The 18,823-nt window shown below is 53.9% G+C and overlaps 1 protein-coding gene across 2 annotated transcripts in view; it reads right to left on the reverse strand.

Annotated features, from left to right (window-relative positions):
* Positions 1–4,864: 4,864 nt before the first annotated feature.
* PRIMA1 (proline rich membrane anchor 1) overlaps positions 4,865–18,823 on the reverse strand; it is a 60,667-nt gene continuing 46,708 nt past the window's right edge. Inside the window, exon 4 of one of the 2 annotated variants that reach the window (XM_007447432.1) lies at positions 4,865–4,967. In XM_007447432.1, the coding sequence (XP_007447494.1) occupies positions 4,865–4,967 (103 nt within the window). Of the gene's footprint in view, positions 4,968–14,171; positions 14,619–18,823 lie in introns of those variants that run through there. The other variant, XM_007447433.1, reaches the window with a different exon arrangement.

Consider the following 18,823-nt stretch of genomic DNA (forward strand, 5'->3'; position numbering starts at 1 on the left):
GGAAAGAGGGCTGCTCCCGGTGGGGCTGGGGTCCCTCTGCTTGGGGGCGCAGGGTAGGCCACACCACAGTGACCTGAGCAGCTGCAGACTGACCCTGGGGGCCGAGGTCTAGACCTGGGGGTAGATATAGTAGGAGGCCCGTCACTGGCCACAGAAGTAACTCGTCTCCCCTCCAGCGTGGCCCGCTGATTCTTGCCCCCCACGATTCCCGTGAGCACTTGTCGAATTAGAGTGACTGGCTCATCCAGTCCGCCAGGCACTTTTCCGGTTTCAGCTCTGAACGTTCCATATTTTAGGAAAACCCCCCAGTCCCAGGCGAACTAGGATGGTTGGCCACCCTCCTCTCACTTGAGTCAAGGATCAAGGTGGCCGGGCTGGGGATGAGGGAGAAGCTTGATACCTTGGAATCCCCACAAATGCCAGCCTCGGGGCATTACGATAAAACCATATAGAAACCAGGCAAGCAAAGTACCACGGCCAGCCAGGTACCCAAGGTACCTGGGTCTATAGCAGGGCCTCAAGGAAGGACCACACCGCCACACTCAGTCCGCTCTCTCCCTCCTCACTCCGCCACAAATGACAACTGACAGCCATCTTTATAAGTATATTTTTATTGAAAATAAAAAGGTATGGTGCTTTCTTCCTCATAAGTAACATGGAGCCCACCCCCAGCGCTGCCAGTCCTGCTTCCTGTGCAACATCTCAGCACAGAGTCGACATCAGTGGCTTGTTGGTGGGCAAGACGGCACCGATGCGTGTATTTGTCCATTGAGACAGAACTCCTGGGAATAAGAGCCATCTTCCTGGGTACTCTTGGCACATGGTTAGGAAGGCAGGTCTCAGGGTATTTACATTCATGCATTAGATATCTCACACTACCTGGGCTGTTTAAATCATACTTTGTACAGATTCAGAGAGTACAGTAATTATATATAGATATAGATATAGATATCTCTTTAAATATATATATATAACTATATATAATATATATGTCTATATTTTTACAGCTATTAGTCTTTCTTCTAAAACTGGCTTTAGAAGCTTCTAAGGAACACCTGAAAACTCTGGGGGATCTATATGCCACTCTAAAGTTGGGCTCAACTAGGAGACGCTTGAAAAATATCTATTTGAGAAAATGCAGAGAAGGAATGTGCATTTCGTTCTCGAAAGTTCAGACTAGTTTGAGGATTGGTCCGTGTGTAGGGGCTGCAGATACAGTCCTTAAATTAAAGTTCTAAGCTCAAACACCAGGCTGGGGTAGTTGCTTAAGCTGAAAATCCAGTGGCGCTCTCCCCCTGCACCCGTGAGAGCTGTCTTCCAAATGGCCGGTTCTGGGTTCGTTCTCAAGTGAATTCTCTTTTAAAAACTGGGCCCTTCTCTTAGTTTTCACTAACTGGCGAGAGGAGATTTGACAAACCCAATTTGGGGGAGTTTACGCACAAACGTGAGCTTTTCATGGAGCCCTGGTTGTGTGTCTCCAGGGAAGGGGACACTGACCCCAGAGTGATGGATGGATGGTCCACCAGGGTTCCTCGTGGGGAGCCTCACCGGGGCTGGAGGATTAGGCTAATTGCAAAATCCGGGCCTCCTAAATTTAAGCTCAGGTTGGGGAAGGTGGACCAGTAGGTTTGTGCAAAAGCCGGGCTGTGACCTGCCCCCCTCGGGGTCCCCCTGAGACTGGCTGTCCAGCACTCCACGATCCCTTAGCCCGGATCCTTCCCTCTGGCTGAAGGTGCTCTCCTATCACTTCCGAACCCAGGATGGCGTGTGCTTAGGGCTGGGGTCCTGCCTGGGTCTCTGTTCAGGGATCAGGGGGGACTCAGCAGGAGGCTGCAGGCAGTGGGGGAAGTGCGCTGGGGTGGGGTGTGCCCCGCTGAGGACCCACAGCCTCTGGCCCGCTTGTCACCCAGATCTGAATCCTTGGGAACTGGAGGGCATGAACCATGAGTACTGTCACGTGCTCACCAGGGATGCAGGCCACAGGTGGCCCTGTGCTAAGGTGCACAGGGAGAGCAAAATCCAATCCACACCCACACTCAGGCCTCAACGCACGGGGAAAATGGAAAAGCAGGAAAAATCCTTTCTGGGAGAGTCTGCCCTGGACCTGTCCTCAGCCTGTACCTGCTGACCTGGGAGCAGGACCTGGGTCAGGGTCACAGTGCACTCACCTTTTCCCCTGCGCTCGGCCCACAGACAACTCCGTGGGCACCAGGGCTCCTGGACAATGGATGAAGCTTCTAAGGAACACCTGAAAACTCTGGGGGATCTATATGCCACTCTAAAGTTGGGCTCAACTAGGAGACGCTTGAAAAATATCTATTTGAGAAAATGCAGAGAAGGAATGTGCATTTCGTTCTCGAAAGTTCAGACTAGTTTGAGGATTGGTCCGTGTGTAGGGGCTGCAGATACAGTCCTTAAATTAAAGTTCTAAGCTCAAACACCAGGCTGGGGTAGTTGCTTAAGCTGAAAATCCAGTGGCGCTCTCCCCCTGCACCCGTGAGAGCTGTCTTCCAAATGGCCGGTTCTGGGTTCGTTCTCAAGTGAATTCTCTTTTAAAAACTGGGCCCTTCTCTTAGTTTTCACTAACTGGCGAGAGGAGATTTGACAAACCCAATTTGGGGGAGTTTACGCACAAACGTGAGCTTTTCATGGAGCCCTGGTTGTGTGTCTCCAGGGAAGGGGACACTGACCCCAGAGTGATGGATGGATGGTCCACCAGGGTTCCTCGTGGGGAGCCTCACCGGGGCTGGAGGATTAGGCTAATTGCAAAATCCGGGCCTCCTAAATTTAAGCTCAGGTTGGGGAAGGTGGACCAGTAGGTTTGTGCAAAAGCCGGGCTGTGACCTGCCCCCCTCGGGGTCCCCCTGAGACTGGCTGTCCAGCACTCCACGATCCCTTAGCCCGGATCCTTCCCTCTGGCTGAAGGTGCTCTCCTATCACTTCCGAACCCAGGATGGCGTGTGCTTAGGGCTGGGGTCCTGCCTGGGTCTCTGTTCAGGGATCAGGGGGGACTCAGCAGGAGGCTGCAGGCAGTGGGGGAAGTGCGCTGGGGTGGGGTGTGCCCCGCTGAGGACCCACAGCCTCTGGCCCGCTTGTCACCCAGATCTGAATCCTTGGGAACTGGAGGGCATGAACCATGAGTACTGTCACGTGCTCACCAGGGATGCAGGCCACAGGTGGCCCTGTGCTAAGGTGCACAGGGAGAGCAAAATCCAATCCACACCCACACTCAGGCCTCAACGCACGGGGAAAATGGAAAAGCAGGAAAAATCCTTTCTGGGAGAGTCTGCCCTGGACCTGTCCTCAGCCTGTACCTGCTGACCTGGGAGCAGGACCTGGGTCAGGGTCACAGTGCACTCACCTTTTCCCCTGCGCTCGGCCCACAGACAACTCCGTGGGCACCAGGGCTCCTGGACAATGGATGTTTCAAGGTTCAGCCCAAATGGGGACTGGTTTTCAGTCTATCAGTCTCCCCTGGATGGGAAAGTCTCACCTGTGGCCCAAACACCCCCCAAAGAACGACACTGATGGCTTAGGAGGCGGTCAGGGTCCCCAGGCTAAGTCCCTACATAGCCAGCCAGTGGAGCCGCTGGCTGGGTCGGGTCCCTTCTCAGCAGGTGTGTGGGCAGTGAGGGAACTGCGGGGCGTGTTCTCCCAGCACATGGGCTGTGCAGAACCACAAGGCTGCTGTCTCCAAGGGCCTAGCAATGTGCCCACAGGGCAGGTGGCCGACTGCCAAAGAGGCTGGCAGATGGGGGTCACCAGGCCAGTAGATGGGGGTCACCAGGCCTGGAGGGTCCCTCTCCTCACATCTCCTTTTCTTCCCTTCATCTACCAACCACCCCGGAGGGTTCAGCGCTTTTAGAACATAAAAGACATTCAAAGCAAGCCACAGGAAGAGCACTGCCTCCTTCTGGGTGACGGGAGGCCTGGGGACTCTCAGGGAAGGGTCTGGGTACCAGGCCTCAGGGGAGCATCAGGGACCCCAGCGCCAGACAGGGTGGGCCCAGCCCAGAGGGCCGGCGGTGGGTTTGGCACAAGTGGTGGCCTCTGCTGGGGGAAAGGCAGGGCCTGGCTCACGTGGAAGCGTTGGTTCCTCTGAGGGTCAGGTGGGGGAATGAATCTGAGGACAGGCGTAGTGGCCCCTGTCCTTCCCGGGCCTGAGGTTCAGTGAGTCGTTTTTCCCTTGACGGCCAGACTCCACCCCGGGGTGTGAATGGGCCCCTCTGCTGGGTCCGGAGGGGACTCTGCAGGCTGGGCTCACGGCCCTCCGTGGCAGGGGGTCAGCAGACAGGGGCCCCAGGCGTCGGTGGGGACGGGAGGGAGAAGGCAGGCCCTGAAGACTGAGACAGCTGCAGGTGGGGCGGCGGACAGATGTGTGGGAAGCACCTTTGAACGGGGACGTCTCACGGATGCGCCCATGGCTTCTGTTGGGAACAGCTTGGTCAAGGAAGAAGCAGGCGGGCTTCCTGGGGAGGAGGAGGTTTCCTTTTGGCTAAAGGGGGATGCCTCCCCGCCCCAGCAGACAGACTCCCTGCCTTCTCAGAGCGTGTGCTTTAGACAGCAGCCCGGAGACAGTCAACGGATCAAACGCAAGACAAGGAAGAGACGGGGCTGCGGGTGGCAGCGCTGCCCCGGGTGCTGCACGCAGGTGAGCCTGGCTCAGCATGGTGTCCGCTGCCCCTGCCCACGGACTGACCAGGGGGCGAGGCTGGGCAGAGTATGGTTTCTCCTTTGGGAGGCTCGAGGCCTTCAAGGCAATGAAGTCCCGACAAGCCCAGTGTCAGCTTGTGTTCACCTGCTTTCCTGTGTCCACTAGTGCCGCCGAGGTGCCCCTCTGGCCAGCGGCCCAGGGCCTGCAGACTCACACCACGGCGCTGTTCACGTCCACCCCTTTGTTGCTGTGCGAGGAGGTCATGGGATACTCAGCAACACCGGTGCCGTTTTCCTCTTTTCTCAGGGGTTTCCTGGGGGCCGGTGCAGCAGCGGGAAGGCAAGGGAGGGGGAGGCAGGGGCATCCATTAGTTATTGATGCCTGGCGAGGGGTATCTCACCCTCCTAGTTTTCCCGCCAGGCTCTGTTCCAGGTCAGCATCCTTGGGGTGCTAATCTTCATGGGACTCATTCAGAAGCGGGATGTGGTCTTAAACTAGGGTGACAATATAATGTCATGCAAACGTAGCTGACAGTGAAAGAGGGGAGCCGTGAATAATGAAGCAGGGACAACAGGCATGATTTGGAACTGTTCTGGACAAACCAGAATGCACGCTCAGCCTAGTATGATATCTGGTCAGGCTTTGGTTGGTCTTTTTGATTATGAGCCGACAGACATGATGATGAATATTTGGGGTGCAGACGGTTAAAAGAGGAGAGGTGCTAGTGGTTGGACTTTATAATCTTATCTCTGTGTGATCAAAGGCAGGTGGAAAATGTGATGAAGTGGATGGTGGTAATGGTGGTGGAGGCAGTGATGGTGATGACAGGGGTGGTGGCACTGATGGTAAAGGTGGTAGTGATGGTGGGTGGAAGTGGTGGTAATAGTAATGGGGGTGGAGGTCCTGGTGGAGTTGATGGTGGTGAAGATAGTGATAATGGCGGTGGTGATGATGGCCATGACAGTGGTAATAGTAACGGTGGTGCAGTTGAAGGTAGTGGTAATAATGATGACGGTAGAGATGGTAATGGTGGTGGTGGTGGTGATGGTGAATGTCCAGACTAAACTAGTGCACCCCAGTGGTTCTCAAACACTTCACATCGAGCCATTTGAAACTCACTCCAGAGGCCCTTTAACCCCAGGAGCCATTCCTCTTACAAACGCAGGGCATTGGGAAGGCTGGGAGGGAGGCTTTGAGAAGGCTCGTGCCCACTCGCTGAGACTCTGAATTCACAGCACTGCTTTCTGGCCTGGCTCAAATCCCACCTCTTCTCTTGCATGGCTCAGGAGGGCTTCGGCCCCCAGCCCCAGGCCTGAGTGGCCACAGCCTCCCAACAAGTCCATGCCATACATGCTGCGTAGCCCGACCCCATGCCACAATCCTGCTGCCTCTTGGGTGGATCTGAGGCCCGTGAGGCAGCAGCTCAGACACCTCCTGTATCCCCAATAATGCTGGGCTGCGCCTGAACTGGCTTTCATTGTGTGTTGTCTAAGTTGAACGCTTGCGGTCATGGTTGAAAGCCTAGGGACTGATTGCATCTGCCTTCTCAAATGTCCTCAGAGCCTCCCCAAACCCATCAGGAGAAGGCCTGGTAGGTGGAGACAGTTTGATGCCTATGGGATAAGGGCCTTGGTGATTAGTTTAGGGGAGGGATGGTCTGTAGTTTCATGGGGTGGGACTACCAGGCCTGTTCAGAGGCGACATGGTTATCAGCCACACATTTTCTTGTCCCCTCTCACAACGGCCCCCTGAAGAAGATAGGCCTGAAGTTATGAGATTCATTTCATGGGGCAGCTGAGGCTTAGGGAGAGCTGTGACTTGCCCAAGGACCTCCCAGCTAGTTTGTGGTGGGACCTGGAGCACCACCCACTACCACGTCCTGGTCCAGACATCTCTCTGCTAAATCAGCATCCTGCTGCTACTGATGATAAAGCAGGCATTCCCCCCCACCCCCGCCAAAAGGGCTCTGTGGTCCAATCACCTTAGGAAGGCCCTCCTCCATCCTCCTCTTGGAGATTCCCCAGAGTTCTCAAGAGTCCTCCCAGAAGCCTGTCGCATTTTGCTTTAACCCAGCACATGCTATGTTCTAGGGTCTGAACACCCCATTTATGTAGATGCTCACAGACACTTTCTGGAATTCAGAAAGGGCTCAGACAAGTTGCCGTGTTTGTGATGGGCTCCTGGAAATGATGGACTCTGAGTTGACCTCTCCCCTGCGCCTTTCTCCCTGTCTCCTTTACCTTTCCTCCTGTCCCACCTACCCCTTTCCAGGGGCCTCAAGCAGCTCTGACCTTGCTGGGTGGGCTTGATTTCTGACTCAGGGAGTTTCACCTAGCCTGGAAAATTGGGTGTGGGGATGCATATTCTTACAGTGAGATCCTTTGTTGCCCCTAACACGAGGCCACCGATGGACTTAAGTGAGATTCCTAAATTTATCATTAATATAGAGGGATTTCATCAGAATCAGGATTCCAGAAAATAGAGGCAAAAATCTCTGGGCCCAAAGATTTTTCTGTTTCTCTCTCTAATAAATATTCACTCTTGGGCTAGGTCTGAAAAATCAGCTGCAATGGGTCCAGGGCAGGGGAGATGAGGCTTAAGGGCCTTCAAGGGTGGATAATGAAGGACTTCCCTGGTGGTCCAGTGGTTAAGACTCTACGCTTCCACTGCAGGGGGCCCGGGTTTGATCCCTGGACAGGGAATTAAGATCCCATATGCTTCGTGGCACAGCCAAAAAAAAGAAAAAAAGGAGGGTGGATGATGAAGAGATGAAGGGGGCCTGGAATTCACAGGGAAATGGACAAAGCCTGGAGGGCACAGAGTTCTTTCCCTTTTTTTTTTTTTTTTTTTTTTTTTTTTATCGTTTTACTTGAAGTTGTGTTTTTCTTTCCTGGCCTGAAATGTTAACTTCTGTTTAGATTCAGGATTTTCTAGCTCCTCCCTTCGTTCTCTTCATTCCTCGCCGCCCCTCCAGCACTTATATTGACAGCAGACATTGACTCATGCGTGTGCTGAGAGAAACACTTTTAAAACTAGGCTGTCAGGATCTGCCTCAGCTCTGTGCTTTGAGGGTTAACTCAGGTTTATTGGCCTGTTCTTGTGGATGTCTGTGGAGATTTTCAGATCCAGAGTTTGGCTGTTGTTTTTATTGGGAAGATTTTAGGCTGAAACTCATGTTGGTAACTGGGTTTAGAATTGTTGTTATTTTGTTCAGGGGAGGGTGAGATAGGGATAGTCAAAGGCAGGGAAACATAGGAGCTGCTGCTTATAGCTCAGGCTGATAGTTGAGATTTTAAGGATATTATTTCATTTCTGGAGTTGGACAATTTTGTGTGTATTTTGAGATGACAGTATATAGGAAACATGAGAATTTTATGCTTTACATCCTTCCACTTATAGTAGTCTTTTTTAAAAAATTGAAGTGTAGTTGATTTACAATGTTCTGTTAATTTCTGCTGTACAGCAAAGTGATTCCATTTTATATATATATATATTATATATATACACATTTTTTTCATATTCTTTTCCATTATGGTTTATTATAGGATATTGAATATAGTTCAGTATAACTGTGTTATACAGAACCATGCATCGGCAGGCGGACTCCCAACCACTGCGCCACCAGGGAAGCCCTTCCTGCCCTTTTTAAGGAGCAGGTAGGAACTGAGCAGGATTCCTTCTGTCAGGAGGAGAGGAGGGATTGCTAACGCAGGCTGCTGGCTGAGAGACCCCTTTGCATTCCCGGGGCCTTGGGGGCAACGGTGGCTCAGAGGGCGTGGCTGGAGGGACACTGGGGGCAGGGCCAGGAGAGAGCTCCAGGGCCTTCTCAGTGACTCAGCCAGCTTCCCAGACAGGAAAGGGGGTCTCGGCAGGGGCTCCACCCAGCAAAGAAGGCAACATTTGGCTGGCACAGCACTGCCTCAGGAGCAGTCCCAGAGCCTGGGTGCGTTGAGGGGAGAAGTGGCTGCCCCAAGGGCTTTTCTGAGAAGTGAACTTGGTCTGCTCCCCTCCCCACTGGAGTTGAGCCCCCATCCACTCTGCTCCCTGGGCAACCCAGTCCTGAAGCCCTTCCGGGGTTCACTGGAGCCCGGTGGAAGCTGGAGTTGTACCTACGGGAGGACAAGGCTCTGACTTGAACCCCGCCTCCGTCCTCTCTCTAAGCACGGCTCTTCAGGGTGACGCTGCAGAAGTGCTGGGAGGAAGAATCAGGCTCAGTAAACCCAGCTCCACCACTTTCTAGCTGTGTGACCTTGGGCAAGCCACTTAACCTCTCTAGGCCTCAGTTTCCTGGTCTATAAAATGGGCACAATAATGGTGTCCATTTCATAGGCCCGTTGGGAGGATTAAATACGTTAATGCGTGTCAAGCCCCTAGATAAGCATCTGGCATACAGTAAGCGCTCCGTAAGTGTGTGTTAGCTCTCAGTACTACGGTTGGAAAGGGGTCAGCGGGGAGCAGCCAGTGGTCTCCAGTTCGCACAGACTTCCCACCTAGTGTGCACCCTGCAGGGCTCCTGAAGTGCTAGGGAGGCTTGTGCGGACCCAGCCGGGACCCTCCGTGAGCCAGCCGGGGAGGTCCCACTAAACCAAAGAAAGGCCTTTCCACCGGGTCTGTGTGGGAAGAGATGGGTGCAAACGGCTGCCTACATGGCCTGGTTCCTAAAACCAAGAGAAAGGGAAGTGAGCGCTTCCTTGGCTCTGTGCCCGACTCGCAGCTGTCAGAGGGCGAGGTCTCCCACCTTGAGACCCCATGCCCACCCCACCCCGGCCTGGTGCACAGGGGGCCCCCCGTTCTCTGCTTGGAGAGTGGCGCCGATGCCTCACTGCCTGCAGAACAGCAGTTGGTCCAGCCTGGGCAGGGCGGAGCCCTCTCGGTCAACGCTGGCAAGGCTGCCACAGGCCCCACCCGCAGCCCCTGCTCTGTGTGGTAACTGGAAGCGAAGAACAGCTCTGAGGGCTTGAGAGGGAGGCTGCCGGCTGGTTTCTTGTCTCACGCACCCCACGGAGGGTCATTCTCAACAAAGTGAGGTTAAAGGTCTCAGACCCCCTCTTCCAAAGGCATTCATCCTCCCCACAGCCCACTCCCGACACACACACACACATACCTACGCACACATGCACACACACATACTACACTGCACGTACATGACACACACACACCCATATGCACACACAATACACAAACCCACACATACATGCACACATATACACTCATACATGCCCACACACAACCATATATACACATACTGCACACACACACACATACATGCACACGTATACCACACACATACATGCTCATACACACACATACCACACTACACACATCACACACACACACCCATATACAGACACAATACACAAACCCACACATACATGCACACATATACACTCATACATGCCCCACATACATACACGCACTACACACATATACACATACATGCACATGTATACCACACACATACATGCTCACACACACATGCTCACACACACACACGCACACACACGCACACACACACAGGGTTCTACCATGAGACGCCTCTGTAGACTGCAGATTTCTCCAAACCTCGTCAAGAAGCCAAAGAAAAGCCTTTCTGGGTCACAGAGGGCGTCCCTGACCATGAGAAGCAGCAGCCCCATTTCCCACCCCGCATCCTCTGCCACCACCAGGGGAAGGTGAGCCAGGCATGAGGCTGAGGAACCTTGCACTCCAGTCACATCCCCTGTGCTCACCGTCTCCCCACCAACCACCAGGGCTTCCTTGTTCGGCCACATCTGCTGAAGGATGTCACCGGGGAGGCTCTGGGACTCATGTCCTCCTCGGGACCTGGCTGGCAGGACAAGGCATCTGGATCTTATTCTGAGTTCAGTGGGAACCATCAGAGGACTCCTTGTATCGGGGATTCCTGTCTATCCCCTCACCCTGCCCCATAACCTTGACCCAGCATGTCTGGAGAGACAAATTCAGGGAGGATGGAGCTTCTTGGTGACAAAAGAAGGCCTAAGAAGCAGGGACCCGTCTGAGTCTCCCATCCGCTGGTGCACCCCACAGGGCTCCTGAACCGAGGATCCCGGGCAGACAGAGCAGCTGGTCCCTACAGCCCGCCTCCTACCACCAGGATGGGATTTCATCACCCACCACAGCATGGGGACTCCTATGGGGCGGGGGAGAAGCACAAATAAGCCCAAGTAAGTATCTCAGCCCAAGGCAGGTCAGGACACCCTGCACCCCAGCCCCTTCTGGGCCCAGTCTCTTCTTGGAGGGGGAAGTGTGGTGATGGTAAAAATAATGAGAGATACTGTGGCATCTGGGACTCAAAAGAAATCTGTGTGTTGATCCCACCGCTGGGACAGCCGAGAGGATGGCAGCGTGGCTCAGGGGAAGGAGTGCTGGCCCAGGAGTTAGACGGTTGAGTCTTGGTCCTGCCGCAAAGCATTGGAATCAGCTCTTGAATCCAGCCCAGGTCCCAAAGGAAGTCTGACGGTTTCTGAGCACAGCCATGCATCTGTGCTCAACACCGATGCCAGAAGGGTCCCTCCTTGGAGCATACTACTTTTAACTTAATTCACGGTACAGCCAGACATGATAGTCTCAAATGCCAGCCAGAGAGGTTGGATTTGGGGGCCTGGGGGGAGTGGCACTGCTATAGAAGTGGCAGATGGGAAAGGCTGGGTCTCAAGCACCCAATCACTGCATTAGGCCCCCACCTGTCCCAAGAGGTGTTGGTGCAAAAGACAACCCCAGTCTCAAGACCCCAGGGATGCAAGATGCATTCGAGGTGAATTTCTTGCTCCTAGAAGTTCATGGCAAGTTGAGGCTGGATGAAGAGGTTCCACTCCTGTTCCGAATTCTGGACCCAGCCCACCTGGTCTTCCTCTGGCCCCTGCTCTGACCCTGACTAGGCAGCTCAGCAGAGGCCGGGGAAGAGAGGGCTGGGCTGCTGGGTGTGTCCTCTGGGGTGGAAGGGGAGGCAGCAGATGGCAGGGCCTGCCTCCTCTGAGGCAGTCTCAGCCTGAGAGTGTGTCATGTGCGCGTGGCAGGGAGGCCAGGCCTCTCCGGGCATGACAGGGGGCTGCTGAGTCAGTGTGCGTGCACTGGAGCTTGGGTACCGGGAAGGGGCTTGGCAGGAGGGAGCAGAGATGGCAGACGGTCAGGAAGCTGATGAAGGGGTGAGGCCAGGCATTAAAACCGTGCACACGTTATCCACTCTAAGAGCAGATCCTATTTCATGCACCCAGAGGGAGAGGAACAAAACGACTAAGTTTACTGAAATTCTACATAGAGGTTGTCATTTTTAAAGGCAGACTCTGGCAAGTCTGTACAAACAAGCTTCCATTCGCACCACAGGAAGTCATGGAAGAGTACCACGTGCCAGGCATGTGCCAGGCGCTGTGGAGGAGAGAGGGGAGATGAGTGAGACAGGACGACCGCTCCCCCGTCTAATGTGCCTGTTGTGTGCGTGTGCGTGCGTGTGCACAGTCACTCACGCACTCGCGCACGAGCACATGCACACGCAAACACCAACATTAACCAACCTAGAGCAGAAAGCAGAAATGTAAATCCAAGGAGAGCTACAACTCTAGCACTTGGCAGGGAAGAAAGATCTACCCCAGCCCAGGGCGCCATGTCCGAGGAGGTATGTTTGAGCTGGGTCTTGGGTGAGCAGTAAGGACTCAGCTGGAAGCCAGGAGGGCAGCTCCCTGCCTCCTCAAAGAATGTGAGACGAGGGCCGGACACCTCTGTGACCTGAGCCACGTCTCGTCCCCATCCAGGTCTCAGCTTCCTCCTACGACCACGGAGGTTTATTCTGGCTCATACATCACAGGAATCTCCTTTGCCCTCCTCCATGGCATTCCAGCTGCCCGGGAACCAGGTCTTCTTGACTTGCCACACACTCAGCAAGAGCTAAACCTCTTCTGGGCCATCCCAAAGCTCCCAAAAGCACGTCAATTCTAAAACGAAAACTAACTTCACTAAACTGACTTGCTATCGAGTCTATGATTCAGGAAAGATCTTGGACAAATTCCACGAAGGGGTCCAGCTAAAGAAATAAAGAACTGGAGTGTGAGGAGAGGGAGAGAGCTGAGCGCAGCAAGTTCCCAGAGGGGAGCTTGGAAGGCTGCTGGAGAACGCAACGGCTGTGCATCAAGCCCAGAGAGCCTGCTTCCACCTGCAGAGGAGAACGGGTTCTCCAAGACAAACACGGAACTGACAGATTGATCACTGCTGCATTTGACCATATTGGGAAGAGGCATTGCTCACTCCAGGGAAGGAAACGAATCATAGTACACTCAGCTGGGATCAATATTTACATTATCACTTACTAAGGGAGACACTGGCTAGTCACTGAACCTCTCACAGGAGACACCTATAGGAAGTGGATGGGAAGCGGGGAAGTGCTTTGTACGTCTGTGGGTAGTGTTAGGGTCCTGAACCTTGTGTCTGCTATAGTGAAAAGTCAATTGATAATGTTTCAGATTGAAAGAAAAGGTAAGTAGAGTATCCACATCACTTAGAATATGCAGGGAAATACCAGAAGGAACAACGAACACTCAAAAGTGGTTGCCTCGGGCTTCCCTGGTGGCGCAGCGGTTGAGAGTCTGCCTGCTGATGCAGGGGACGTGGGTTCGAGCCCTGGTCTGGGAAGATCCCACGTGCCGCGGAGCAACTAGGCCCGTGAGCCATGGCCGCTGAGCCTGCGTCCGGAGCCTGTGCTCTGCAACGGGAGAGGCCACAACAGTGAGAGGCCCGCGTACAGCAGGAATGAGTACCTTGTCTTAAAGGGCAATGTGGGGGGCTCACACACATCCACTACATGCAGAAGGGAAAAAAGTGTGTAAGAGTTGTTAAAGTTTCCCTAGAGAATGCTAAAGTTCTTCCCAAGTAGGAAAGCTTTCATTATTAAAAAAAAAAACCTCTAGGGGCTTCCCTGGTGGCGCAGTGGTTGAGAGTCTGCCTGCCAATGCAGGGGACACGGGTTCGAGCCCTGGTCCGGGAAGATCCCACATGCCGCGGAGCAACTAGGCCCGTGAGCCACAACTACTGAGCCTGCGCGTCTGGAGCCTGTGCTCCGCAACAGGAGAGGCCGCGAGAGTGAGAGGCCCGCGCACCGCGATGAAGAGAGGCCCCCGCTTGCCGCAACTAGAGAAAGCCCTCGCGCAGAAACGAAGACCCAACACAGCCAAAAATAAATAAATAAAATAAGAGCGCTTGCCTCTTATGAATGAGATTTGGGGTGAAAGAGGGACAATCAGGGGGCTGCTGGTTTTCTTAATAGGCTGTGACTCATTTGACATTTTTAACTATGCGCATGTGTTGCTTTAATAAAAATAAAAATTAAATTAAAAAGTGATAATGAACGTTCAAAGCCCTAACCATACTTTCGAACCATAAAGCCGCCTCAAGAGGCACGCACGGCACTCCTGACACTTGGGGTAGGGGAAGCACCTCTCCCACCCCCTTCTCTTCCTCTCCCTCATTACCCCGAGGCTCTCTTTTTTCCTCTTCATAGCACTCAGTCTTTTAAAGCACTTCATTTATTAATTTGCCAGTGTGTGTATGTTTGATCTGCTTCTCCCAGAAGGAGCGGGTGGGCAGGGACCCAGTCTTGTTTATCGCTACATCCCTGACATCTAGTCTAGGTCCCAGCACACAGTAGGTGCTCGATAAATACGTGTGGCCCAGCACTGGCTCACTGAGCAGCCTATGCCGGTCAGTGGGTTCTAAGGCCCATCAAGGAGACTTGGGTGTTCAAAAGTGTCTGTTCTCCTGGAAGCAACTCAACCACGAAAAGCTGATGTGCACGGGAGCCCAGCGATGATGCGGGTGCCCAGGCACTCTCAGGCACACGTGTGCACACCGCAGCGTACTCCCAGGGAGCAGCATGCTTGCTTATTGTCTGCAATTAGCAGCCTGCAGGGTCAGCCAAACTGTTCTGCAGCCTTTTATTGGTCTTTCAGCCAATACCCTGTAAATTAGAAGGAAATGGCTGTCAAGTGGCTTAATGGCAAATCGGTGGCAGAGGGTGAAAGACCTGTGCCATGCACCACCAAAGGAAGCAGGGTGTTCTTCCTGTGCCTTGGGAGTGGGGGTAGCTCAAGGGAGGGGGCTGGGAGGGGTGAGGCCATCTCTGCAACGCAGGCCTCTGCATGAAGGGTGTGGCCGGCAGAGAAGCTGCAAACCCGCCTAGGAGAACGACCTCACCCTTGAGGGCCCACAGGCCTGTGGGGTGCCACCTGGCCCTCCTACCCAGGCACTGGGCACCCCGCACCTTGGAGCTTGATCTCCATGCCTCTCGCTGACTCCGGCTTGTCTGAGGTCCTTGTCCCGCCCTGGACCAAGAGGTTCTTCTGTGGTCCCTGCTCACAGAGCCTTGGTCTCTCCTGCAGGCAGTCCTCTCCCATTGTAATTCCTGGTCCTTCGGGGGGCAATCTGATTAACATCCACTTCTCCCCCTAGGGATGTGTGCAGTGAAGACAGGGGCTGTGCCTGAAGCACCCACCACCAAAGCGCCCAGGCCAAGCACAGCCCTGGCACCTGGCCCAGTATTTACACATCTGGGTGGTGGAAGGACCTAGCGGCAGTGGTCCGCCTGCCATGCCAGGACAGAGAAACAAAGGCTCAGGGAACTGGACAGAGACTTGAGGGACCCTCACTTTGAAGATGAGGGCAGTGATACCCACTGAGCTGGGCTGGGGCTGGGAACAGAACGCGGGGGTCTTGACTCCCAGTTCTGGGTTCTTTTAACAGCTCCAGGCTGTCCTGTTGTGTGATGACAGGTACATGCCAGGCCTGGGGTGGGGAAGAGGCCTGGATGGAGCACGAGTTCCAGAACGCCCAAGGGCTCTGGGGCCTGACCATGCCGTGGTCACAGCAAGCTCAGAGCAAGGAGCCACTGAAATGCAGACTGCGTGGGCTCCCCACGGCTGGGAACCCTCCAGAATTTGGGTTATTGACAGGGGACTTGGGGGCCACTGCACGTTAGTCCCACTGACTAACACATGGGATGCCCATCTCCTTCCAAAAAACTTCTCAAGCCCCCAGGTCTAGGTGAGGCGCCCCTTCCTCTGGGATCTCCCAACCTGGATGCGCTTGAGCACCTTACCTCCCAGCAGAGCTGGGACCTTGGGAACATTTGTTGAGTCACAGGATGAAGTTTGAGTCACTGAGTCTGTGTGTGGAAAGTGCTAAGTAGACCCCACCTCTCATCAAGGTCAATGCCCAGTGAGGGCACTATGGGGGTGCTCCTTCTGCATCTGTCCCCCCCCCCCGTCTCCTCTCATCCCTGCGGCCACAACCCAGATGTCAAGCCAAGCTGGCATCTCCAAAATCATCTCGTTCCCATCCCAGCTGATCCTAGAACCATCCTCCCAGCAATCCGGCTCCAAAAGGCTGTGTTGTGGCCATTCACAAAGATCTCTTGGAAATCCTCCCCTAGGACTCCAGGCTGTGAGAGTGTTTTTTTTTAAGAAAGCAGGGTCTATCTGCGGCCACAACCCAGATGTCAAGCCAAGCTGGCATCTCCAAAATCATCTCGTTCCCATCCCAGCTGATCCTAGAACCATCCTCCCAGCAATCCGGCTCCAAAAGGCTGTGTTGTGGCCATTCACAAAGATCTCTTGGAAATCCTCCCCTAGGACTCCAGGCTGTGAGAGTGTTTTTTTTTAAGAAAGCAGGGTCTATCACTGAATTTTCCTTTTAATGGTTTTATAGCGACATGCAATGCTTTTGTTTCCTGAGAGAAAAGGCATGTTTCAGATGAATTATTAACCAAAAAGAATTGACTGTGAGCAAGAAATCTTCCATTTACTCGGGAGAGAAATGCACACAGACAGCTGCCTGCGCCGGGCTATCTCTTACAGGGTCAACTGGGGGAGCTGGGAGGGGGCATTTGCTCTCCTACACCGGGCGAAACTTCTGCTGCTCCTCCCCCAACCCACGAGAGGTTGATCCACCTTCCCCAGGTCAAGCTTCCTTCCAGGAGGCTTCTGGGAGAACTGGCCTCTATTTCTGCCCCCACTGACCGTGAGTAGCAGCCCCTCCTGTCACTGATTATCTGTCCTCCTGCGCCAGGGATGCCATCTCTGGACTGTGAGGGTCTGGACGGCAGGGGGCTGGGTCTTCACCCAGAGGAGGTTGCTGATCTGGGCGCTCGGGCAGAAAAAGGACTGCGCTCCATTTACTACGTGGGCCCGGGAGGCTGACACCTATGCAGTATCTCCTGGGCTCCTCTGTTTCTTGGGTTTGGCCAATGGGAGGCACCTCCAGGAGACCTGGGAGCCTGGAGAAAGAAAGGGTGGGGAGTTTCCCCCCCCCACCTGCTATTTTGGGGCTGCATCTCCCGCAGTTCCAGCCACAGGTACTGCTGATTAGCCCTTCTTTCGAGTCTCCGGGCTCTCTAGGTTCCTCTTGCGTTATTTCCGTTGTCCTAGGGGTGCTAAGAGCTCCCACCGCTTTTAGTCCTGAAATGCTTCACGAATTCCACCGCTCGGTGGACCTGCCCACACCCCCTGGAGGAAGCCCCGCCCACACCCTAGGAGGAGGCCCCGCCCACACCCCTGGGAGGAAGCCCCGCCCACCCTCCGGGAAGGAGTCCCAGCCACACCGTGGAAGGGATCCACTGAGCCGTCTGGGGTGAGTTCTCTGTCTTTCCAGGCTGCTGACAGACCCGGGAACCAAGAGCCCAGAGCCGGCGGAAGGAGACGGGAGGCCCCTCCGGTTGCTCCGAGGCCGGTGAGGGAGGGGCCTCCACACACCGTCTGTGAGGGCCGCCGCTCCGCCGAAACAAGGCCACCGCTGGCCGCAACGCCGCGGTGCGGAGCTGTGAACGTCAGCTGCTTCTGATAGGTTCGCCCTGCCCTCCTGCCCTTGGAGCAGGTAGCCCATTTCTTCAGGAGAGTTTGGGGCAGAGAGAGAGAGGCAGAAGCGACGCTGTATCTTTTGGAAGTGCCTGAGCTTATTAAAAAGATGGTGCAGCCTGTCTCTGGGGGAAGGAGGGTCCTTGAGGGGACTACTGCCCCGTTCTCTGGCAGTGCCCCAGGTGGATCTTGCACACTGTTCCCCCAGAACCTTCAGTAGCTCCCTGTGTCTACTGAATCACGGGCCAACAGCTCCGCCTGGTGGGACAGACGCCTCCGCCGTCGGGCTCAGGGCTCCCTCCAGCCTCATCTGCCCCGTCACAGGGGCTTCCTGGTGCCTGGTGCTTTTGCACACACAGGTGCCTTTGCCTGGAATGCCTCCCCTGCTCTGCTTCTTAAAATCGTCCTCCCGCTGCAGCAGGCTCTCAGCTCAAATGCTGTTTCATCCCCATCAGAGTTCACATGACTTCTGCCTTTCCTGCCTGGTCACCAGGACACTCCCAGGCTGTTGGCCTGACGTAGCCCTGACCATATGCATGTTTTAAGACTTTTGACTTGATGTTTTACTCTTTCTGCTTTTGAATTATTAAAGTGAAATCACACAGAACAACCGACTAAGAGGGTAAAGTTAAATAACTTTGGTCTTATGATTGCTCAGAATAGATCCTCTAACTTTGGGCCTTAGGGAATTTTTTAAAAACTTTCTTAAAAACATATTAACAATCCCTATGGCCCGCTGGCGTTCTGCAACATTATTGTTTGTCTTTTGATTTTATCTTCCCCTAACATCCCCCAAGGCCAGGGAGGCCATTTTTGGGGAGGAGGTTAAGAACTGGAAATCAAAGGACATAGCCAGAGCTACTGTATTGTAAGTGCAGGGGGTGTCACACCGTGGCCTATTCTGCCGTACTTAGGGCCCTGGACACACCTCAAACCTCTTTAGGCCCCAACAATAACCATTCTGAGCTGCACACCCCAACTCAAGTGAGATGGTAGTTAACAGAAATGACGGCGAGTGTTATTGAAAGATAATTTGCTGTTTGGATCATTCATGATCCTGCTGGAACACTCCTATTCATCCTTCAAAACCCAGCTGAGGTGGCACATTCACAGAAAACCTTCTCTGAGGCATCACTACCTCTCCTCCCAAGAGAACCTCGCTCCCTCCTCTGTCAGCCTTCTTCCTCTTGTCTTTTTTTTTTTTTTTTAAATTGGGGTCTAGTTGCTTTACAATGTTGCGTTAGTTTCTACTGTACAATGAAGTGAACCAGCTATATGTATACATATATCCCCTCGTCTTGGACCCCCCCCCCCC

This window comes from Lipotes vexillifer, unplaced genomic scaffold, assembly GCF_000442215.2.
Source record: "Lipotes vexillifer unplaced genomic scaffold, Lipotes_vexillifer_v1.1 scaffold1884, whole genome shotgun sequence".
Taxonomy (NCBI): Eukaryota; Metazoa; Chordata; class Mammalia; order Artiodactyla; family Lipotidae; genus Lipotes; species Lipotes vexillifer.